The sequence below is a fragment of the Phacochoerus africanus genome, chromosome 4 (genome assembly GCF_016906955.1).
Source record: "Phacochoerus africanus isolate WHEZ1 chromosome 4, ROS_Pafr_v1, whole genome shotgun sequence".
In the NCBI taxonomy this organism is placed as follows: Eukaryota; Metazoa; Chordata; class Mammalia; order Artiodactyla; family Suidae; genus Phacochoerus; species Phacochoerus africanus.
The window spans coordinates 12,593,402-12,619,686 of NC_062547.1; the positions used below are offsets into that span (position 1 = coordinate 12,593,402).

The 26,285-nt window shown below is 38.3% G+C and overlaps 2 protein-coding genes across 2 annotated transcripts; one reads left to right on the top strand and one right to left on the bottom strand.

Moving 5' to 3' along the window:
• The first annotated feature begins 9,109 nt into the window (after window positions 1–9,109).
• Window positions 9,110–10,057, top strand: LOC125123969 (olfactory receptor 5B2-like). The gene has a single exon (XM_047774143.1). The coding sequence runs from the start codon at window positions 9,113–9,115 to the stop codon at window positions 10,055–10,057; it is 945 nt and encodes a 314-aa protein (XP_047630099.1). The 5' UTR covers window positions 9,110–9,112.
• A 9,653-nt stretch (window positions 10,058–19,710) lies between these two features.
• Window positions 19,711–20,679, bottom strand: LOC125124418 (olfactory receptor 5B2-like). The gene has a single exon (XM_047774528.1). The coding sequence runs from the start codon at window positions 20,677–20,679 to the stop codon at window positions 19,711–19,713; it is 969 nt and encodes a 322-aa protein (XP_047630484.1).
• Window positions 20,680–26,285: the final 5,606 nt, after the last annotated feature.

The window sequence follows — 26,285 nt, forward strand, 5'->3', positions numbered from 1 at the left end:
CAAAAGACAAAAAAAAAAAAAAGAAAAAAAAAAGAAAGTATGATCTAGGAGTTGGGTAGGCTCACTGCTACTCAGGTGTCACTTCTATGTGCTATAGAAGATAAAACTAGGGAACATGTATGTACACTAACAAATTACACACCCCAATTTGTTTCCTTCTACGTTTATCTATACCTGGTTCATTTGTGCCATATTTTATATTCCACATATAAGTGAAATCACGTGGTCTTTTTCTTTCTCTTTCTGGCTTACTTCACTTAGTATGAGAATCTCTAGTTATATCCACATTGCTGCAAATGGCATTACTTTGTTCTTTTTGATGGGTGAGTAGTATCCCATTGTATATAGGTACCACAGCTTTTTTTTTTTTTTTTTTTGCTATTTCTTTGGGCCGCTCCCTCAGCATATGGAGGTTCCCAGGCTAGGGGTTGAATCGGAGCTGTAGTCACTGGCCTACACCAGAGCCACAGCAACGCGGGATCCGAGCCGCATCTGCAAACTACACCACAGCTCACGGCAACGCAGGATCGTTAACCCACTGAGCAAGGGCAGGGACCGAACCCACAACCTCATGGTTCCTAGTCGGATTCGTTAACCACTGAGCCACGACGGGAACTCCACATCTTCTTAATCTATTCATCTGTTGATGGTCATGTGGGTTGTTTCCAAGTCTTGGCAATTAAGAATAGTGCTGCAATAAACATAGGGGTGCATGTATCTTTTTGAATTATAATTTTGTCCAGATATATGCCCAGGTATGGGATTGGTGGATCATATGGTAGTTCTATATTTAGTTTTCTGAGGAAACTCCATAGTGTTTTTCTTAGTGGTTGTACCAATTTACATTCCCACCAATAGCATAGGAGGGTTCCCTTTACTCCACACCCCCTCCAGCACTTGTTATTTGTACATTTATTAATGATGGCCATTCTGACTGGTGTGAGATGGTATCTCATTGCAGTTTTGATTTGCATTTCTCTAATTAGTGATGTTGAGCATTTTTTCAAGTGCTTCTTGGCCTTACGTATGTCTTCTTTTGAGAAATGTCTATTTAGGTCTTCTGCCTATTTTTCGATTTGTTCGTTTGTTTTTTCTATTGATTTTTGCATCCATCTTCATGAGAAATATTGGCCTGTAGCTTTCCTTAGTTGTAATGTACTTTTCTGGGGTTAGTAGTAGGGTATTTTCTTTCTTTCTTTCTTTATTGTCGTTTGCATGTAAAAGAACTATTATAAACCTGTATTTAAATATTTTTGAATTAGGAAACCTGAGAAATGATCCAAATATGCTTCTTTTTCATGGCTTTTATTTTATTTTCTTCCCTAAATAATTGAGTTGGAATTCTGTTGCTAGAACAAAGTTGACAATGCCAAGGTCAGTGAGTAATTAAGCCAAGGTAATATGAGTAAGGCGAGAAAAAGAAGCATGTATTTATATTCAAAATATCCCATATTTAAGATATAAAATCTATAATATAAATTCTGGAATGTAAGGTTCTTGGGGTTTGGCATGTTGTGTAAAGAAATCTGGTCATGGCACATTTGGGAGTTAAAGATGAGACAAGATATCTCAGGGCATTGAGCAAAAATGGTAGGGAGAACCTGCTTGTTCTGATAAGGTTTCCTCCACTACCACAATCCCTGCCTTTCATAGAGATGTGATTGGTGTGTGGAGGACAGAGGTGATCTTGGGTGCATACTTAAGCAGAAAAGGAGTTTATGGGAAGAAGAATGGGATGCTCATGAAAGGAGACTATTGGATAATTAGGCCAAGAAAAATCAATGGTAGGGAATTCCCATTGTGGTGCAGTGGAAACAAATCTGACTACCATCTGTGAGGATACGGGTTCCAACCCTGGCCTCACTCAGTGGATTAAAGGACCAAGCATTACCATGAGCTGTGTTGTAGGTTGCAGACAAGGCTCAGATCCCATGTTGTTGTGGCTGTGGTGTTGGCTGGCAACTGTAGCTCTGATTCAACCTCTAGCCTGGGAACTTTCATATGCTGTGGGTGCAGCCTTAAAAAGCAAAACAATAAAAAAAATTAAAATTAAAATTAAAAAAAAAATCAGTGTTAAACAAAGGAAGCTAGAAGGCAGGAATGACAGGTGAGATAAAACCCCTGGAACCGTCGTGTTAAGACAGTTCCCCTGGCACCTCCCTCACTTTTGCCCTGGACGTGACCACCTTTGGCTGCTATTATCACAACTGAAGGACCTGTGTTAACGTCACATGCCACAACAACCACGATCAATAAATTCTACCTGCCCTAACTTCTGTGTGCTATCTATTGAAGCCCTTTGACTGAGATAAGTTCGTTTGCTGTTGGCTAAGCAGTAAACATGGTGAGTATAAGGACAATAATAACAGCTCTCATTTATATCGTTTCCTGTACATTGACTCCGCCCTTAGTGCTTTACACTCTTCACTCATTTAATCCTCACAATCATTCCATGAAGTGGTGCTATTATTATTCCTATTTTGCCCATGAGGAAACTGAAGCTTACAGATACTGAACAATATGCCCCAGTTCAGATTGGACAGAACCAGGATATGCACTAATGCCATACCTCAGAGGGACTCTTGAATACAGTATTGTATAGCTTTCCACAAATTTTACATATTGGGGAATTATCAAAAATAGGAAGAATGAGGGTAAAGGACTTCCAGAAAAATATCATATGTCAGCTCCTAGTGGACATGTTATAGTTTCCATATAGAAATATATCTGAATTTTTTTTTTTTTTTTTGGTGAGTCCCAGAATTTTTCAGCTTCATATGTAACTCAATGGGAAACACCAAGTTTTCTGGAGATGAATCCTTTCTTTCCAGTTTCCTTTGTCAACTCAAGAAACTCATATTTTGATTCTCCTCTGTCATGTTTCTCAGTTGGTTAATTACCTCACAACTATATGCCAGGGTCTTTGAAATTAACTCACAGTGACCTCTAAGGACCCTAAGGGATAAGGGATTTCTTTTAGACATAACAGAGACGATCAGAAAGAATGGAAGCTCTTCCCCCCTCTCCCAAGTAAGACTTTGTCATTGTTTTTTCTAAGGTTTGATAGCAGTTTACTGTGTACCAGACTCAGTTTTAAGAACTTCATAAATATTAACTTATATGCCATAACATCCCTACGAAGGAGGCACTACCACCATCTCCAATTTTATAAATTAGGGAACGGAAGGGCAGAGTGGTTAGATAGCCTGCAACCTTCTTGCTATGAGTTTAGGAGATGATGTTGCTGTGGGGCAACAGAATTTACCTACGGTCCCTGCAAAGTTTCCATTACCCCCTCAGGATTCTGTCTGATTCTATCAGGAAACTTAACGCCAGTTCTTCTCTGATGGTGTCTGCACCATCAAGAAAAAGTAGCCTCAAGTTACGTAGATACATCAGTGTTATGCCTTCACAAATGAAGGTAGGGCTCCCAGACATTTTAATTGCTTCTTCTCCAGGTGCTGGAGTGAGATCGTGCTTGCTCTCTTGAGTACCCGGCCCCCAGACAACTTCATGTATGTATAAATCCATCAGGTTCCCAGTCGCTGGCCTCTAACACTCCAACATGACTCTGTTTGATATCACGGTAGAGGGACCAGTCTGTGTGTCAAAGGCCCTTTGCTCTTCTTTTATCACTCATAATGTAACAGGTTGTCCATTTTACCAAGAGGCATTAGTTCACTGGCATATTACTCTGAGATTGTAACAATGACCAGGGATAAAACACCAAGTTAAAATGTCCATGGTAAGAATGATGAGCATTTCTTGGCCATGCTCAGCACTTTATAGGGTGCATGGAAATATGTTCTCCTCATTGTCCTCACAGCAGCATCCCTGTGTGACAGGTTTGAGAATATTCTATAATCCTCACCTAATACTTTTCCTTTTGTCTCCCTGCTTCTAGAGAACTTCTATCTTTGGGACCAGGCATTAAGCAAAAAATTTCAATAGGGCCCTGTCTTTTTGAGTGGGACTAGCAATTTGGAGATCATAACTGAAGTTGTGTCACCTTCCTTGAAAAGCAAGGTAAGTTTCTAGATTAGTTCTATGGCCTGCTTAGATTGTGGTATTATAAAGTCTGCTGTGCAAAGGGAAAGGGGCATCATCATTCCATGAATTTTTCAGAGTTTAGTATCCCAAGTTTTAATCCTCTCATGCTTCTAAGCTGTCTAGCTAGAGCCCAGATGTTGCAACAACCTCTGTTAATTAGGAAATGATGATTTTTTTTTTCTCATCACTTAAAATCTCTGTGCTTAGGACAGTGGTTCAAAAATGGTGGGCACTCAGTAAATGTTTGTTGAGGTAATGAGTGAACAAACTAATAACTGAATTTAAGGAATAAATCACCCAATGAAATGTTTATTGAGCCTGTTTATTGAACACACCAATAAAGTACATGTTTCTGTGTGGCTAAAGCGTCTCCTCCTATGTAACTTTACACAGGATTTTCAGAGGCGCTAGAGAGGTTGAAGTTTTTTCGGAACAAGAAATCCACAGGGAAAAGATAGAATTTACCTTATCACCCAGCACTCCCAGCCACCTACACACACACATACACGCATTCAGCAGAAAGAATACTTTCATGGAGCCCTACTTATTTTTCATCTGCAGTGTAGCTTTACTTTTTATTTTTTCTATCCTAAATTAACTGATATATACAAAACACTTAGAGGAATATCTGTACATTGTAAAGACTACACGTGTAGGAATTGCCACTAATAACAGCAGTGGTACATAGTATTCAATTTATTTTTTTGAAAAAAAATGTTGAACCTGACCACCCACCATTTGATCTTCATTATGACATTACATTACCGTACAACCTCCCATTTGTAAAATACTGTTCTAAGACAATCCGTGGTGAACGAATTCTCTAAGACTTAGTTCACCCCAAACAAATTCAGTAGGAGCTTACTTTTTGGTGAACATAACAAATTTAAATTAACATTCAACAAAAGGGTGTTTCATGGAATATCCTTCTTGATTTTATCCCAATAAACATACATTTATAGTCCTCTTGTGTTTTCTTTTATTGAGGTATAGTTGACAAATGACATTATATTTGTTTCAAGTATGCCATGTAATGCTTTGATATTTGTAAATATTGTAAAAAGGTTACCGCAATGAATCGAGTTAATATCTGTCACCGTACATAGTTACAAAATGGTTATTTCTTGTGATGAGGGCTTTTAAGATCACTCTCTTAGCAGCTTTCAATATGCAATTCAGTATTATTAACTGTAGTCGCCATGCTGCACACTGCACTCCCACAACATATTGTGTAGCTGGAAGTTTGTACCTTCCGACCCTCTTCATTCCTTTTGCCCCCCCTCCATTACCCCACCTCTGGCAACCACCCATGTGCTCTCTATATTCTACTTGTGATTTAAATATATTTCACTGAGTATGACTGACCCTTGAATAATGTGAGCGTTAGGGGTGCTACCCCCACGATGCTACTGAAAATCCGGATATAATTTTGCCATTGGCTTTCCATAGTTACGGTTCCACAGCCACAAATTCAACCAACCATGGATTGTATAGGACTGTGGTAAGTATTTAGTGAAAAAAGGCATGTATAAATGGACCTGTGCAATTCAAAATCATGTTGTTTAAAGGTCAACTGTATATTCTCAGGGAATTTTAGGAAAGCTGTGGACATTAGCTATATTGAAAACAGTGTGGAATATGTTGGCTAAGAATATAGTAATGGAGAATATACTCTTATAAAGATATCAAGGAAATACAAGAAAATTCTTTTTTCCTTAGTTTCTTTGTCTAGAGTTTTAGAGCTGTTATTATTGGAGATGTTCCTTAATCTTTCAGGGGATTACTCTTGCAGAGCTACTTTTATAAAGTAATAGCAATAATTTCTTCACTAGCTCATGCATCCAACAAAAGTTAATTGACTGTGGGAAATCTGCCATGAACTGTGTTGGGTGCGTGGATACAATGAAAGATATATTAAGATGTTTCCAAGTTCCGATCTAGCAGGTAATTGATACGTAAATCTATAAGTACAGCAAAGTCTCCCCCAATCATTGTAAAGTAGTTATTATCTTCATTTTGCCATCAGGAAAAAAATGACCTTTAGAAAATTTTGAAATCATGTTTAAACTGTTAAGTGAAAAAGCTGAAATCAAACACTTTTACTACTCGAGATTGATGTACAATTAAGGAATTATTTAATCACTTTCTCTCCTTAATTATATACTGGGTACATTGGGTCATTCAGAAAAAAATTAAGGCACATAATATATTATTTATATTATCCACTGTTTATACTATTATTCATGCTTGGAGTCAGACTGTTAAAAGTTTGAATCTATACGGACTAGGACAGCAGTACCTGGGGTTAAGGGCAATAAGGCTGTCCATTACATTGCTGATAGCATTGCTATTAGGGTTGAAAGGACATGGCTTATAGGACACAGTACTATCTACTTGAAAGATAAAAATTCAACATCCTTTAAATCAACTCCTTAGCCTCCACATCTCTCAGCTTCCATATCTGCATCTTAACTCAGATTTCCTTTTCTTAACTTTCCCAGTGTCTTATCTGGACCTCAGTTCTTACCAGATGTGAAGATGGCTTGGCTCGAAATGGTTATACTAAAGGTGGTGACAAATATTTTGAAAGTAGAGATAGTAGTATGTGCTCACATGGAGCCAGGACTGAACACTTCTGTCATTAAGGGGTAGTTCTTTGAAAACTTTGCTAGGTTTGATCACATATTTAGGCTGGATTCTAAACCTTGGGAAAGCTATTTTATAGTTAGGTGAAATAATCAGGACACCTTTCAGTAGATTCCTCTTGCAGAAGTCATGCCATGAAAGAGAGCATCTTGAAATTTGTTTATTATTTGTTTATTATCCCTAAATCTCAGCCCCCAGGCTATTGTTGTTACTTTTGTAATTGCAGTATGTTAATTAAACAATTTTATTTTTACCTATTTTTTTATTTTTTAATTTTTTTTCTTTTTTAGGGTCATGCCCGTGGCATATGAAGTTCCCAGACTAGGGATCAAATTGGAGCTATGGCTGCCAGCCTTCACCACAGCCACAGCAACGCGGGATCCAAGCCATGTCTGCAACCTACACCACAGCTCAGCAATGCCAGATCCATAAGCCACTGAGCAAGGCCATGTTTTGAACCTATGTCCTCATGGATACTAGTTGGGCTCATTACCACTGAGCCACAATGGGAACTTCCTGACTAAACAATTTTAAATTTATCAGGTCACTTACACACATAGATTTCTTTAGTAATGTGGTTCCAATAATTTTGCCAATCTTATTTTGTTATTTTTTTCAATGATCTTGTAAAATACTCTGACTACTCTTCATAATAATGTTATTTATTTAATAATAATAATACCTATGATTTATTGCATGTTAATTTCATATTATGCAGTATTCTAAATAATTATTCTAAATCAATTCATTAAGTCCCCCAAACAGACTTGTGAGGTACTATTATTAACACTCCTGTTTTAAACTGAGGCACAGAGAGATTGAGTTGCCCAAGGTTTACTCTGCTAGTAAGTGGCAATGTCAGGATTTGAATGCATACATTTCACTCCACAGCCCATGTTCTTTACCACTATAACATACTTTCTCTGTAAATATCAGTTTTTAGTCTACAAGCACTTTTTAAAATTGCTGTAAGACTATTGCAAATACTAAAAGTAGGAAACAATGCCCACTTAATTTTGTCAGATGAAGAAATTAAACCTCAGCAATATTTATGTTGCCTTTCCAAGAGAATAAAATTAAAATGACCATTTTCCTCCATTCTATTCTGCTTTCCTCAAGAGGGTGAAGTCAGGCATTGGCTGTACAGTACAGAGTTTTTTGAATAATCAAAATTTTGAGATTTTTTACAATTACATTTTTTTCCCCCACCCTTTGTTCTGTTGCAACATGAGTATCTAGACAAAGTTTGGTGGGACAAATCATTTAAGGCTGGGGAAATCTTCCATGAAAAAGTGGAAGGGAAACTATTTTTTCTTAGACTTCAGATGGATCACAGTTTCTTGGATGATAATCTCATTCTTCAGAATGAAGAATTCTCAATCTTCATTTATAACCAGAAAGGCAGTGATACATGATTTCTCTCAGGTAATTACCTAATAGGACAGCTGGGAAGATTAAATGAGATACTATTTATTATTCTCAGGCTACCTGGCATATAGTGTAAGTCCTCAGTTAATACGAGAACTTGTCAGGAACAAGAGTGAGGAAAGTAAAATTAATTTGTAGAGGAAGTACAAACTTTCAACCTGAATATAAATAAGCAAGAGATATTTTGAAGATAACACAGTAGGCATTTGTTGTCCATCGACAGATGATTGAATTCGGAAGATGTGGTATGTATACACAATGGAATACTACTCAGCCTTAAAAAAGAATGACGTAATGCCATTTGCAGCAACATGGATGGAACTAGAGAATCTCATACTGAGTGAAATGAGCCAGAAAGACAAAGACAAATACCATATGATATCACTTATAACTGGAATCTAATATCCAGCACAAATGAACATCTCCACAGAAAAGAAAATCATGGACTTGGAGAAAAGACTTGTGGCTGCCTGGGGGGAGAGGGAGGGAGTGGGAGGGATCGGGAGCTTGGGGTTATCAGATACAACTTAGAACAGATTTACAAGGAGATCCTGTTGAGTAGCATTGAGAACTTTGTCTAGATACTCATGTTGCAACAGAACAAAGGGTGGGGGGAAAAATGTAATTGTAATGTATACATGTAAGGATAACTTGATCCCCTTGCTGTACAGTGGGAAAATAAAAAATTAAAAAAATTAAAAAAAAAACAACCAAAGAAAAAACCCCAAAAAAACAAAGTAGGCATTTGGAATATCTGAGTGGGGTCAGGAACTAATGAATATAGTGCCTACCTGTACACATCGCAAGATGGGGGTCAGAAGGAGCCAGTATCATGGTTATTGGGAACCCCACCTTTGTAAGGGGGTCATGATGTGCTTATGTCATTCATGTGACAGAGTATGTTGTGAATCATGTTCTGTGCATCAGTAATTGATCCATTTTGCTTCCCTTCTTTTGACAGGTGGAACATAATTTTAAAATAGCATCCATGGAGAACAGCACAGAGGTGCATGTGTTTAGACTCTTAGGACTGACCGACACTCCAGAGCTGCAAGGCCCCCTCTTCATAATATTCACTCTCATATATCTCTTCACTCTCATTGGAAATCTTGGGATGATCACGTTGATTCTGTCGGATGCACGTCTCCACACTCCCATGTATTTTTTCCTCAGTCACCTCTCTCTGGTGGATTGTGTTTACTCCTCAGCTGTTACTCCCAAGGTGATGGCTGGATTTCTCACAGGAGATAAAGTCATCTCCTATGGGGGATGTGTGGCTCAGATGTTCTTCTTTGTGGCTTTTGCCAGTATAGACTGTTTTCTACTAGCTGTCATGGCTTATGATCGTCACGCAGCAGTGTGTAAGCCCTTACGTTACACCACCACGGTGACCACCCGTGTGTGTGCTCAAATGGCAGTAGCCTGCTACATTTGGGGATTTGTTGAATCTGCCATCCACACTGGATTCACCTTCTGCCTCTCCTTCTGCCATTCCAATGTGGTCCATCACTTCTTCTGTGATATTCCCCCAATCCTGGCTCTTTCTTGCTCTGATGTCTCTATAAATGAAATTGTGCTCTTTATCTTAGCAGCGTTCAATGTCTTTTTTGCCCTTACAGTTATCTTGACCTCCTATCTATTCATATTCATTGCTATCCTGAGAATGCACTCAGCAGAGGGACGGAGGAAAGCTTTTTCCACCTGTACTTCTCACCTCACTGCTGTTACCATATTCTATGGAACTGTAATCTTCATGTACTTACAACCCGGTTCAAATCATTCTATGGACAATGACCAAATGGCATCTGTGTTCTATACAATAGTAATCCCCATGTTGAACCCTATTGTCTATAGTCTAAGAAACAAAGAGGTGAGTAATGCCTTGAGGAAAGCCACTGAGAAGATGAAGATTATGTTTAGCACACAGGTTTAATTAGAGAGATCATATAACCTGCACAGCTAATCAGTTATCTTTTGTTTTGTGACAAACCAAGACTAGTGACTTTAAACAACAGTTTATTATTTCTCATAATTATGTGCTTGTCAGGGCAGTTACTTTGCTGCTCTCACATAGGCTCATTCATGAGGTTGCATATCTTCTACCTGGTCAGCTGGACTGAAAGTTTAGAAATGACCTTGCATTTCTGGATGTCGAGTCTGGTTATTCTGCCTCTTAATACACGTGGTCTTTGATCCCCCAGAGTCTGGACAAGTTTTCTTTCATAATATTTTCAGGCCAGAATTCTCATAGTGTGAAAATAAAACAAAAAGACTTCTCAATGTCTAGACTCACACGTTTTTTTCTACCTTATCATACAAATAAATACCTGTACAAAAGCTGGTCAAGATCCAAGCATGAAGAAAAAGATTGCTTCTCTTGAAGAAAACTGCTGAAAAGAATTTCTTCCCAGAATTTGTCTATCACAATTGGAAGCAGATCACAGAGAACAGATTTGTGGTTGCTGGGGAGGAGGGGGGAGGAAGTGGGATGGATGGAGAGTTTGGGGTTAGGAGATGCAAACTATTGAATTTGGAATGGATAAGCGATGAATTCCTACTGTACAGCACAGGGAAATTATGTCCAGTCCCCAGTCTCTTGGGGTAGAACATGAGGCAAGATAGTATGGGAAAAAGGAAGTATATATATGAATGACTGGGTCATTATGCTGTGCAGCAGAAATTGACACAACAATGTAAATCAACTGTACTCTAATAAAAATATTTTTTTAAAAAAAGAAATTCAGTTAAACTGAATTTCTGTTACAAAGAGAGCCAAAATATAGTGTATATAAAAATAGAGCTTTTTATTTCTCAAATAGTATTGGCTAATATAGCAGGATGAAAATGAACTTTCTAGACCGCTGTGTTCTGGGAACAGATTTAGCCCACACTGTTTCTTTTCTACCCTCACCTACAGTGTTGAAAGTCTCCTTCTCATAACTATTGTATCTGGAGAAAAGGAGAAAGAGAAAAGTTAGAGGAAAAATAATTTCTTTTTAAGAAAGTGACATAGTAGCTCTACTTGTTACTTCTGCTGAGCACATTCTGTTGGCAAGAATTCAGTCATGGGGCCACAAAAACTAGCTGCAAAATCAACTTTGAAATTTAATCTCTAGCTGAGTGGCAATGTGTTTAGCTGAAATCCCAATACTCTGCAAAAAATAATAAAAGAATGGTTTGTGTGTGTGTGTGTGTGTGTGTGTGTGTGTGTGTGTGTGTGTGTGTGTGGAAAACCAGTAGCATGCCACACAATTTGTCCCTGAAGCTGAACTGCTAGTCTTGTCTCTGAAATTGTGTTTCTAGCCTGTTTTTTTCCCCAAGTGGAACTTTTTTCCTAGACCTTGCATTGTTTATTTTTTATTTTTTTATTTTTTTGTCTTTTTGCCATTTCTTGGGCCACTCCCGTGGCATATGGAAGTTCCCCGGCTAGGGGTCAAATCGGACCTGTAGCCACCAGCCTACACCAGAGCCACAGCAATGCAGGATCCGAGCCACATCTACAACCTACACCATAGCTCACTGCAACACTGGATCGTTAACCCACTGAGCAAGGCCAGGGATTGAACCTACAACCTCATGGTTTCTAGTCAGATTCGTTAACCACTGAGCCACGATGGGAACTCCACATTGTTTATTTTTAAAAAAACCCTTTCTTGATCACTTCATCCAAAAATAGCTTTCCTAAGTAATCTGTTACTCAGCCTTATCTTATTCATAGAATTAAAATAAATCTCTGGGAGTTCCCGTCGTGGCGCAGTGGTTAACGAATCCGACTAGGAACCATGAGGTTGCGGGTTCGGTCCCTGCCCTTGCTCAGTGGGTTAACGATCCGGCGTTGCCGTGAGCTGTGGTCTAGGTTGCAGACGCGGCTCGGATCCCACATTGCTGTGGCTCTGGCGTAGGCCAGTGGCTACAGCTCCGATTCGACCCCTAGCCTGGGAACCTCCATATGCCGAGGGAGCGGCCCAAGAAATAGCAAAAAGACAAAAAAAAATAAATAAAATAAATAAATCTCTGAAATTATATTCTATGTTTAACTGCTTGTTTTCTGTTTCTTCAAAATTATAAGTAAGGTTATATTCTTCCAAGTAGGCCAGATTATTTTTAATGCTTTTGTCATACTGAGATGATATGATTTTCTGATTATTACATGTGGGATTTGAGAAAAAAGAGTAGCTTAGCTGATTAACTCTCACTATGTGAGATGTGGAAGACTATGATCCTAGGAAGTTTGGGATGAATGAGATCATAAATTTTATTTTGAGCATATAAAGCTCAAGACATCGCTTGAATACCTCGAGTAAAATATTAGCATAGGAATGGAGGTATACCTTTGAAAGTTACCAGTATATAAATGGCATTTAACGCTGAGAATTAATGAGATCTGTAAGAGAACATAGGTAGAGAAAAGGGAAGTGGTTTAAGGACTAAGACCTGGGTAAATTTCACAATGAAAGGTCAGAGTTTGGGGTTGTAGAATGCAAACTATTACATTTAGAATGAATAAGCAATGTGGTCCTTCTGTATAGCACAGGGAACTCCATCCAATCTCTTGGGATAGAATATGATGCAAGACAGTATGAGAAAAAGGATGTGTGTGTGTGTGTGTGTGTGTGTGTCTGGGTCACTATACTGTACAGCAGAAATTGACACAACACTGTAAATCAACTATACTGTAATTAAAATAAAATGAAATAAAATAAACAGAAAGGTCAGAGAGAGGAGTTGCCAGCAAAGGTGAGTGGTGTCCTGGAAACCAAGTGATGAGAATTGTTTCAAGAGGGAATATCTGTGTCAAAAATGCTAGTAGGTTAGGTAATATCAAGGTTAAGAATTGACCATAAGCTATAGTGATAGGAAGTTGATGAATGACTTTCAGTAGTTTTGGTTCAATGGTGGGGCTAAAATTTTCATTAAATCTATCCTCTACATTCTAGTTCCAAGTTTGTAGAGTTCCTAAATGTTTTGCATAGTTACGAAATGTTTTCCCAACCTGCATGATATGGTAAATATGCATTGTGCTTTCTTAGAGCAGTTAGAGGGATATGGCTTTGATATCCTCAACTTTAGGAAGAAGGCATCTGAAGATCAGTTGTATTGAATACTTATTTTGAAATAATTTATAGGTCTGTCTTTTACTTCCCTTTAACTCTTTCTGAATATAAAACTGTTGTGTAATTGGTTCTTTGGGAGAATGAAGAGAAGGAGTGATTTATGTTACTTTGTGGGGGAAGCAGTGTAGAGACAGGAAAATAAAATGCACAAGCGACAGTGTGATACTTGAGCTGATAAAGTGAGATAAAGGCAGGAATTTTGAATAAGAATTGAGAGCAAATAGAAAATTTAAATACACACAATATTACTCAAAGATGCCTCAAATTTTTTTGCAACAGTGCTGAGCTTCCTGTTGCTTGTAGCTACTTAATTTAACAGTTAAAAGAAAGAAGGCTGAAGGGAGGATAAATTAGGAATTTGGGATTAACATATACATACTACTATATATAAAATAGATAACCAACAAGGATCTGTGGTACTGCACAGGGAACTATGCTCTATATCTTATAATAACATATAAGGGAAAAAAGTGTGAAAGAGAATATGTGTGTGTGTAAGTGAACCTCTTTGCTGTACACCTGAAACTAAGAAAATATTGTAAATCATTTATACATCAATAAAAATAAAAATGAAAAATGAAGACTGGAGGATTTGGGTTCATTTGAGTTACGGTTGAGCATGAGATGAATAGCATCTGGCTGAAATCCTGTGGAAAAAAATTTAATAGTGGGAAAGAAATGTTTTAACTCATTTAAATGTTTAACTGAGTTAATTTCATTTGTAACTGAGTTAAACTCAGTGTGATTATTTCACTCCCAGAATTTATAATGAAGAAAGAAAATAAGTTGAAATGACCTCACAGTGTCATAAAGAGAAGATCACTGTTTTGGTAGAGTCAGACTAACATAAGAATTACAAGAATTTAAGGTAAGTATATGCCCATTTAGACAGGTGGTCATAATCAGAATCAGAATTATTGAAGAAATTGTGCATTATGATTTAAGTAAAAATAGCATATCCAACAAGTCCTTGCCAAATCCCATGTCATGAATTTCCCCCCATGCTTTCTTCTCGGAGTTTTATTTTTTCAAATCTTACATTTAGGTCTTCAGTATATTTTCAGTTGAATTTTGTATATGGTATGCAATGAGAATTCTTTCTCATTTTTTCATATAGATATTCAGTTTTCCTGATACCACTTCTTGAAGCAAATTCCCATCAGCTGTTGTGGGCCTTGGCATCCTTGTTGAAAATCTGTTGACCATACGTATGTAGGTTTATTTCTGGGTTCTTGCTTCTATTCCATTGGTCTATATCTCTGTTCTTATGTCAATACCATACTGTTTTGGTTTACTATAGCTCGGTAATATATTTTGAAATCAAGAATTTGAGGCCTTCAGATTTGATCTTGTTCAATAGCTTTTTGGCTGTTTGGGGATTCTAAATATTTTATATGACTTTTAGGATTTTTTTCCCTAATTTGCAAAGAATTCCACCGGAATTTTGTGTTGAATTCATAAGCCACTTAAGGTAGTATGGCCATTTAAACAATATTAAGTCTTCCAATCAATGAACATGGAATGTCTTTCCCTTATTTTTATCATCTTGAGTTTCCTCTAGTAATGTTTTATAATTTTCAGTGTACAAGCCTTTAATTCTTTGATTAAGTTTATCCCTAAGTATTTTATTCCTTTTGAAGCTATTGTAAATACAGTTGACCCTTGAATAACATAGTTAGAGGCACTGGCTCTCTTCACAGTCAAAAATCTGCATGTAATTTTACTTTTTTTTTTTCTTTTTCTTTTTCTTTTTTTTTTTTTTTTAGCACATGTGTGCCATATGGAAATTCCCAGGCTAGGGGTTGAATTAGAGCTGCAGCCACAGGTCTATACCACAGCCACAGTAATGGAGGATCCAGGCCACATCTGCAAACTGCACCACAGCTCACAGTGATGCTAGATCCTTAACCCACTGAGCAAGGCTAGGGATTGAACCCATATCCTCATGGATAATATTCAGGTTTGTTACCACTGAGCCACAATGGGAACTCCCATAATCCTCATATAACGTTAAAGTTGGCCCTCAATTTCCTCAGTTCTCCATCCACAGATTCAACCAGCCATAGATTATGCACTACTATTATGCATATTTAGCAAAAAAAATCTGCAAATAAATGGACTCGTGCAGCTTAAATACGTGTTGTTCAAGAATCAATTGTATTTACAGTTCTTAATTTTCTTTTCGTATTGTTAATTATTGGTGGGTTGGGAGAAGGAATAAATGTTGTCTAAAAAAGAGACATATGGAGGAATTTTTCAAGAGATAGAACTAGTCTGTATGGTACCGGGATGATCATATATCTATCTATATGTCTATTTATCTATCCATCTATCTTTATGTGTGTGTGTGTGTGTGTGTGTGTGTGTGTGTGTGTGTGTATCTTTCCAGCTCTGTATGCTTAGAGGGCCTAGAATAAGTGATGCCTAGTAGCCATGTGTATACCCAGTACCCAAATCTTATTACTAAATATCACTATCTAATAAAAGGAAGCATGATTCTTTGGAAAACTAGCTGATTATACAATTGGGACGAGCTGATTATACAATTAGCACAAGATGAGCCTAGAGTACCTGGTAATTTCATAAAGTAAGGAGGAACTCAAAAAGACAAAAGAGGTGGACCATATCAAAATAAAACAAGAGTAAACCTAAAAGAGCTCCCAAATGGCCAAAGGTGGAACAATTTGAACAGGAAAATGCGTAACATCCTACTAAATTGTAACCTGAAGTATAAAACATGTATAAATAAACACATAAACAATCCTTCCTGATAGAAACATTCTAAATAATATTTTTAGACCTCCCCCAGGAGATAGAGTACATTCCCTTCCATCTTGAGTGCGGGCTGAATTGATTGACCTGCTTCTGGAGCACAGAGTATGCAGGGGAAACGGTAGCCCTCCACTGAAGACCCCTGGCCTCCATTGAAGCCCTCCATTGAAGACCCCTGGCCAAGGTACCTTGTTTAGGTGGTCAAGGTTAACATCCCCAAGGGACAGTCATGTGGGTAAAATCTACTACCTGCCAGGACCTGATTTGAAGTCATGTGGGTAAAATCTACTACCTGCCAGGACCTGATTTGAAGTCATGTGGGTAAAATCTACTACCTGCCAGGACCTGATGTGAATGTCACTTCTTATTCTTTCTCAAAACTTATACCCTCTGTATAACTATGAGAAAAAGTAAACAAACATATATTGAAAAACATTCTACAAAATACCTACCCACTACTCTCCAAAGCTGTTAAGGTAATGGAAACTAAAGAAAGACTGAGGGAGTGTCACAGATCAGAAAGACAAGAATCAGGGCAAATCTATGCAATGTTATGTACTGGATTGTATCTCATAAGAACAAAATAGCTTAAACAGAAAAATAATGATCTGAATAAATTCTTGAATTTTAGATAAAATTCATATATCAATGCTGGTTTCTTAGTTTTGACAAACAGATTGTGGTAAATTAAATGTTAACAATAGGAAGAAATGAATGAGAAGTCTGCAAGGCTTATCTGTTTACAACCATTGAAGTTAAATGAATAATTATTTATGAAGAAATTTTGCAACTGTGTCAGGTAGGAGACTTTTCATCATCTCGTATTTTGCCTTTTATGATTTACTAAATAAAATTCATTTCCTGTGTTATTTTCCACTTAATAAAAAACTCCTATTGAAAAAAATTAAGATGGTTTGATATTATCCATTTAACATATTGATTCCAAAAAATTAATTTGTCCAAAAGTAGCAAATACATTAATTGAGAATATAAGGGAAACACCCAGCCATGTCTCATGAAATGCTCTAAAATTCTTTTCTGAAGAATTTTATAATGACTAATGAAATGTAGTTATGAATGATTCAAATATACGGATTTTTGGACACAAAATTTAACGAGTTATTTAAATATTTGTTGAGAAATTAGTATGAACCATGTCATTATTCATGTATTGGGATTGGAGTTGTTAGCAAAGAAGACAAAGTCACTCTTCCTCTGTAGTGCATGTTCTCAGTAGGAAGACGAACGAATGAATAAATGAACCAATAAATACATAAATGCATTGAGTAGTGATCAGAACAAAACAAAATAAAGCAAGGAGAGCAATAAGGGATCCGTGTCCACTAGGGCTGAGGTAACTATGACATGGTAACAATGAGGCAAACCTGAAGGACATGAGGGAGTTTTCTGGGCACAGATAACAGCAGTGCAAAGACCTAGAGAAAGGAACATGCTGAGATTGTCCGGGAAGAGTAAGGAACTTCGTGCAGAGCAGGAGAGTGGTAAGACATGGCGTAGCTCATCTCAAACTAAAGTGTCCATGAATGAGTGGCTTTAGCCAGTTTATAGTCTTTCTAAAGAGAAAAATGGATACCATTATTATTAGTGCATTTTCTTTCAAAATGCAAGAGACAGTAGTCATGTATGGAATAATTGAAAACATCTTTTTACCAATTGATCACCTTTTCTTGTACTCTGAACTTATTGCTTTTTTTTTTTTTTGGCCATTTCTTGGGCTGCTCCAGCAGCATATGGAGGTTCCCAGGCTAGGGGTCCCATCGGAGCTGCAGTCGCCCGCCTATGCCAGAGCCACAGCAATGCAGGACCCGAGCCGCCTCTGCAACCTACACCACAGCTCATAGCAACACCGGATCCTCAACCCACTGAGCAAGGCCAGGGATCAAACCCATAACCTCATGGTTCCTAGTTGGAGTTCGTAACCACTGAGCTAGGACGGGAACTCCTGAACTTCTTGCTTTTTAAAATTTTTTAAATTATCCTGTGACCATACTCTTTTTACCAAATGATGTACTAAAGGCAGAAATAGTGATTTCTTTAAAATGTTATACATATGTAACTCTGAGTTAATTGTGCCAAAAAAATTATATATATATATACACATATATTTATACATGTATTTATACATATATATGTATTTATATATATATGTATGTGTGTGTATATATATATATATATATATATATATATATATATATATATATATTTTGTCTTTTTGTATTTTAGGGCTGCACCTGTGGTGCATGGAGGTTCCCAGGCTAGGGGTCCAATAGCAGCTACAGCCGCTGGCCTAACCCACAGCCACAGCAACACCAGATCCAAGCTGCATCTGTGACCTACGCCACAGCTCAAGGCAACGCCAAATCCTTAACCCACTGAGCGAGGCCAGGGATCAAACCCTCAAACTCAGGGTTCCTAGTCGGATTTGTTAACCGCTGAGCCATGACGGGAACTCCTAAAATTATATATTTTTATTAAAAAGTCCATGTCACACTTTACCTCATTTTTGAACTTTTGAAATAGTTTTTCATTTTTCTTTTTTTTTTTTTGGTTGTACCCGCAGCATGTGGAAGTTTCCCAGCCAGGAACTGACCCTCATAACAGCAACCTGAGCTGCTGCAGTGACAACGCTGGATTCTTAACCCACTGTGCCACAAGGTAAAACCTTGAAATAGTTTTTCAACTAGGGAAATAAATGATGTCAGACATAAATGTCCAAACACGAATTATCTTAACTTTTTAATTAAAAACTAACCATACTCCACCTAACACTTTTAACAAATTTCCCACTCCTGTGTGTCTGTGCACTTAAAGTATTCTTATGTATGTTTCTATTCATGGGTTTGTGTGTGCTATGTTTTCATTTATGATTGCATTGCCACATGGTAAAGAAAATGTGAACGTGTGAATAAATCAAATATAATAAAATCCATTGCAAGTAAGGCCTCAGTATTATTATTATTTTTTTTTTGAGGCTTAGAATCAAAGACTCATTTATTTTAGCATTTTTGAAACAATGGGGACATTTCTAAAACATAGTTTAAAAAAACTGAGTGGAAAAAGAGCAGGTTGCATAAAGGACATCAGCAGTCTTACCTTTATGTAGTAAAAACAAAACAATTCTGGAGTTCCCGTTGGGTGGCTCAGCAGTAATGATCCCGACTAGGATCCATGAGAATGTGGGTTCGATCCCTGAAGCCCTCAATGTTCTTAAGGTCCCCTTTGGCCATCCTCAATCAGATGTCATACATCTGGACATAAGGTTTTCCTTTTTCTAGATGATAGACTGTGTGTGTGTGTGTGTGTGTGTGTGTGTGTGTGTGTGTGTGTGTTGTTGCTATTTCTTGGGCCGCTCCCGCGGCATATGGAGGTTCCCAGGCTAGGGGTCGAATTGGAGATGCAGCCACCAGCCTACGCCAGAGCCACAGCAACGCGGGATCCGAGCTGTGTCTGCAACCTACACCACAGCTCACGGCAACGCTGGATCGTTAACCCACTGAGCAAGGGCAGGGACCGAACCCGCAACCTCATGGTTCCCAGTCAGATTCGTTAACCACTGCGCCACCACGGGAACTCCCTAGATGATAGACTTTTGAGGAAGAAATGGTGTTATTTCAGTAATTTAGGTGTCGTGTCAGCCTTAACATATGAATTGCATTCTGAAAATCTGAGAGGAATGAAACTAGCTCATTTTGGATCCTACGACCTTAAAGGTGAAGCTTAGAGACAATTTTGCCTTATCAACCAACTTCTTGAAAGCATTTTTGACCTCCTTATTCCTCAAACTGTAGACCAGGGGGTTTAGCATGGGGATAATTATGGTATAGAACACAGATGCAATTTTGTCTGTGTCCATGGAATGGCTAGAGCTGGGCTGTAAGTACATAAACATGGCTGTCCCATAGAAGATAGTGACGGAAGTGAGGTGAGAAGCACAGGTGGATAAAGCCTTCAGGTATCCCTCTATTGAGTGCATCTTCAATATGGTAAAAAATATGAACAGATAGGAAAGCAAGATAACCAGGAAGGCAAAAAAGATGTTGAAACTTGCCACAACAATAAGAATCAGCTCACTGCTTTGCTTATCAGAGCAAGAGAGAGCCATGACTGCTGGAATATCACAGAAAAAGTGGGCAACCACATTGGACCTACAGAAGTAGAGCCTGAATGTATTTCCAGTGTGGATGGAGGCACTCAAGAGGCTACAGAAGTAGGAACCTACACCCAGACGAGCACACATACTTGTCGTCATGGTGGTGGTGTAATAGAGGGGTCTGCACACAGCTGCATAGCGGTCATAGGCCATGGAGGCCAAGAGGTAACTTTCCGCAATGACAAATACTGCAAAAAAGAACATCTGAGCAGCGCATGCATTGTAGGAGATGACCTTGTCTCCTGTGAGGAGCCCAGCTATCACCTTGGGTGTGACAGCTGTGGAATAACAAAAGTCCGCCAGAGAGAGGTGACTAAGGAAAAAGTACATGGGAATGTGGAGACGAGAGTCCATGAGAATCAAAACCATCATCCCCAGGTTTCCAACCACACTGACGAGATAAATGAGGGTGAACATGATAAAGAGTGGAACCTGCAGTTCTGGGGCATTGGTTAATCCCAGAAGGATGAATTCAGTCACTTCTGTATAGTTCTCCATGGATGTAGTTTGGGAATCACAGTATTTCCTGTAGCAATGAGAAATAAAGAATAGTATGATAATAGATGGGAGATTGAAGTGAAATTAATTCTGTACCGTGTGCATGTATATAATATTTCATTTCTAGAGTAATTTGAGCTTCAGGATTCTCCACACCTAAAGCACTGACTAAAATTCAAGGCACAAAATATCTGTAGAATTTCACACTGTAGAAACTGAAAGATATTCATGGATCATTTCCCATCTTTTTAAATTTTGTAAATTTGTGAACTGAGATGTACAAAATGTAATGCCTTGATTACGATGAACTGTCTTGAATGAACATGCCTGTCAATTCAGTTTTTCTCAGCCTAGTAAATGCTTAGCTCTAAATTGCTCATGTGCCAGGCATTGCTCTGGACACTTTACATGTATATGTGTTTGTTCCTCTCAACAACCCTATGAGATCAATTAATTGTTAATGTCATTTATCTTATGAAGCACAGAGGTTGAATAATGTGTTTACGTTTACAAAATCATCCTTGCTAAAGCAATGTTTGTACATAGGTAGAGCGACTCCCAAGTCCACTGGTCTTAAATGAGTTTAAGTCAAATTGAATTGCATTCAATTTACAATTACTCTGTGTCTCTAATGATCTAAACTTGGCATTTGGAGTTTCAGAGAGAAGCTGAGATGTATGTGCCTAATGCCTGTGTTAGGATACCTGGAGCGGTAGGGGCTGCTGAGGGGCAGGCATAGCATCAAGCATAAACCTTGGGCCGTGGAGTGAGGTCTCAGAGGCATAGCATCAAGCATAAATCTTGGGGTGGGAATCACTGATCCTGACCCAACTCCCCTGAACCTGATTTTCTTCATCAATGAAAAGAAAATAGTAATGAGATCTGATTCATGGTATTTTTGGAAGCATTGAATAAGATAAAATGTGTAAAAACAAAGGTTAACATGTTGGATATTTAGCAGCCTGTTAGGTTAGATGTAATATTAGTATTACTATGAAATGATAGCCTCTATGTCTGAGAAAGGTGGGCGGTGAAAGCAAGGCTCAAGGGTGGATGGTTTTTTTAGTCCTGTAGCCTCACTCTTCAGTTTGCCTTTTCTCACAGGCTTGGTCCCCTGAGAGTTCTCGTATCCTCCAGTGTTTCTGTCTGCATGGGTGGCTGCTCTAGTCATCCCAGGGGAGCCGTGCTTTTCCTCAATTTCTTCCTTAAAATCCATGTTTTATATAGGGGAGTCTCCTTTCCTAAACTCATTCTTTCTCTCATCACCATCTTCTCAGAGTCAAGGCACAGAGATCAGGGATTGACAGTTCCTAGTTTGTGGGCAGCTTTTAGCCCGCAGGTCTGCCTTGGTGACGAGGCCCATGTTTGAGTTTTTTTACATGAAGATGTTCTTGTGTAGGAATAGTGCTTTAAATCTTCTTCACTTGACATTGAGTCTTTTAGAAAGATATCTGTCATTATTTTCTACCGTTGTATTCCTAATTCTTTCTCATCATCACTATATAAGCCCAACACCTGAAATCATTATGTTTACCAATCCTTGACAATCATAGCCACTTTTAGAATATAGTATGTTATACAAACAAGAAAAAGAGCTATATGCATTTATTAATGTGTATGCATTTGTGCCCGTATATTTATTCATGTGTTTATATATGTATATAAATGTACAATCGTTTCATGTAATTCTCAGTAATGTTATATGGGATATAGCATTTTTTTTGTCTTTTGTCTTTTTAGGGCTGCACCCACGGTGTATGGAGGTTCCCAGGCTAGGGGTCTAATCAGAGATATAGCTGCCGGCCTGCACCACGGCCACAGCAATGCCAGATCCGAGCCATGTCTGCAACCTACACCACAGCTCATGGCAAAGCCAGATACTTAACCCACTGAGCAAGGCCAGGGATTGAACCTGCAACCTCATGCTTCCTAGTCGGATTTCCTTCCACTGTGCCATGATGGGAGCTCAGGATATAGCATTGGTATTCACCTTTTACCATTAAGAAATTGAGGATTTGGGAAACTATATAAAAATCTACAGTTAACACAGCTAATATAAGGAAAATTTAGGATTCGCAATTAAAATAGCTATGACCAAATCAAAAGCCTGCACTTTTAGCCACCTCACCATCAACATTTGTAAATGTGCTATTCATAATGAGGATGAGATTATGGGGCAAAGACTACATGGAGTCACTGTCTTGCTGATTCAATTTTAACCTTTGTGGTTTAAAGGATTGTTTCACTCTCTTTTGGTATTTATTATTTTTATTTCAATTTACTTTTAGCTTCCAACAAGAGGACCAGACACATTAAATAAAATGAAGTTGGGACTTAATAAAAGCATCTCTTAACGGTTTTTTGTTTGGTTGTTTGTTTGTTTGTTTGCTAATCTTTTTAGGAAAGCAGCATGATGATGTTCCATAATTATCACTAACTCCCTATATATGAAAGTTTGACATTTAAACCCCAGCCTCAACTCACTGTTTTAGGAAAGAAAATGTTCAAAATATCTATTTTTGTGCTCAAAGAATTCATAGTAGGTAAAGCTGTCCCACAGATGCTTGCATGAATTACACTTCTCGCTAAAGATGTATAAGGACTAGAAGCTTACCTTCCTGTAGAAAAATAAGAGACAGTCAATCCTAAAGTGAGTCTGGAACCAGACACATAGTCATGGATCAATGCATGTATACCCTCAAAGATATTCTCTGTCAGATACTGGTCAAAAGATTCCAAGACCCTAAGACAGGTAAAAATGGAGGAAAGAATCCAACATGGAGTTAGAAACCCAGGTAATAGTCCAGAATCCTCCACTAATTCTGACTGTGCTTTTGGAGGAGTCTTTTGTCTTCTCCTAATTTGAAAAACAATAAGGAAATTACCTCTTCCATGTATTTCACGGAATTGTGCCTGTGATTAGCAAATGAGAGAAGCTCTGTAAAACACCTTGCTGGGAGGTTATCATTTTAAAGTCAATAAATATAATTTTTATCTTGAGAAATTTTCATTGGCCATGATTGCAGGGTCATAGAAAATCCTCAGGGTGGATTGTAAGTAGTTGTACTTACCAATATTTACACTCAGGTGAATAAATGATGGCCAAAGGGGCTCAGGGAAGAGTCTGGTCCCCCTAAGATGACGTAACATTGGGTCATACTGGGATTTCAGAGGCTAGCTCATGGGAATCAGAAAGAAGTTGTAGAAACACCTAATTCTCTGGGGCTCTTCCCTATGAGGGCATCCGTTACCCCACATTCTTAGGGAAGAAAGAGTTAAATTGCATGTGGGGAGTTCCCATCATAGCATGGTGGAAACAAATCTGGCTAGGAACTATGAGGTTGCAGGTTTGATCCCTGGCCTCGCTCAGTGGATTAAGGATCTGGCATTGCTCTGAGCTGTGGTGTGGGTCGTAGATGCACCTTGGATCCCGTGTTGCTGTGGCTGTGGTGTAGGTCAGTGGCTACATCTCTAATTAGACCCCTAGCCTGGGAACCTCCATATTGCCAGTGGTGCAGCCCTGAAAAGCCAAAAAAAAAAAAAAAGGCAAAATTGCTTGTGAGATCTAGCTGGACACGTTGAGAGTGCATATGTTAGCATATTGCATTTTTTTTCCTATTTTCTAATTAAAATATAGTTTACAGAAAACTAACTTTCATAGTTTTTTTAGGTTTTTTTGTGTATAATTCTAAGGGTTTGGTCAAATTTGTACAGCTGGGTAACCATGACAACAATTACATAGAAGATTCCATCATCTAAACAACAACTCCAGGCTTCTTTGTGATCAACACTTTTTCCCACACGCTGCCCCTGGCAACCACTTAAATTTTTTTTTTTTTTTAATGTCTTCTTGCCTTTTCTAGGGCTGCTCCGGCGCCATATGGAGGTTCCCAGGCTAGGGGTCTAATCGGAGCTGTAGCTGCCGGCCTACTCCACAGCCACAGCAAGGCAGGGTCCAAGCTGTGTCTGCGACCTACACCACAGCTCACGGCAACACCGGATCCTTCACCCACTGAGCAAGGCCAGGGATCGAACCCCGCAACCTCATGGTTCCTAGTTGGATTCGTTAACTACTGAGCCACTACGGAACTCTTTTTTTTTTTTTTTTTTTTAGAGTAGAGTTGATATACTGTTTTCAATTTTTGCTAACAGCATAGTGAACCTGTCATACATTTATACACAGTTTTTTTTCTAATCTTCCATCATGGTCAGAGCGACTGGATTTATTTTCCTGTGCTGTACCGTAGGACCTCATTGTTTATCCATTCTAAATGTAATAGTTTGCATCTACTAACCCCAAACTCCTGGTGCATCCTACTTTCTCCCCCCTCCTCCCTGGTAACTACAGGTCTGTTCTCTATATCTGTGAGTCTCTTTCCATTTTGTAGATAAGTTCACTTGTGCCATATTTTAGATTCTACTTATAAGTGATATCATACGTTATTTGTCTTTCTTTTTCTGACTTATTTCACTTAGTACGAGAATCTCTGGTTGCATCCATGTTGCTGCAAATGGCATTATTTTGTATGAAAAATAGTACGGAGGATCCTCAGAAAGTTAAATATAGAATTACCATACAATCCAGTAATCACATTATTTGGCATCTATCCTGACAAAACTTTCATTCAAAAATATACATGCACCCCTATGTTCTTTGCAGCACTATTCACAATAGCCACGACATGGAAACAACCTAAATATCCATTGACAGAAGAATGGATTAAGAAGATGTGGTAATATGCACAATGGAATACTACTTAGCCATAAAAAAGAACAATGCCACTTAACTGTTTTTGTTCATATAAATTTACCTCCATAAGAATGCCCTATAAATAGAATGGTAATGCGTATAGCCTTTGAGTCTGGATTCTTTCTCTTAGCATGGTGTATTGGAGATCAATTCACATCATTACCTATATTAATTTCCTAGGACTACCATGGGTGGCTTAAACTACAGAAATTTATTGCCTCATCTTTTTGTCGGTGGAAGTTTGAGATAAAAGTGTTGGTGGGGTTGGTTCTGTTGGTTCCTTATGAATTCTGTAAGGGAGGATTTGTTTCACGTCTGTCCCTGAGCTGCTGGGTGGTTTGCTGGCAACCTTTGCCCTTTCTTGATCTGCTGCATCACCCTGATCTCTATCTTCATCTTCACATGATGTTCTTCCTTGGGCAGATGTGTCCAAATATTCCCTTTTTATAGGGACATGAGTCATATTGGATTTGGGGCCCAGCTTACTCCAATATGACATTATCCTAACTCACTACATCTGCAATGACCCTTTTCCAGGTAAGATTACATTCTAAAGTACTGTGTGCTAGGACCTCAACAAATACATTTTTGAGGGACAGAATTCAACCCATAATACATTCGTCCCTCGGTATCTGTGGGGGTTGGTTCCTGGCATATCCTGTGGATACCAAAATCCATGGATGTCCATATAAAATAGCATAATATTTGCATATAGCCTCTGCACATTCTTCTGGACAATCTAAATCGTTTCTGGATTACTTACAACACTTAATGCAATGTAAACATTATGTAAATAGTTGCTGGTGGGTGGCAAATCCAAGGGTTTTTTTTTTTAATTTCTGTTATATATATCTGT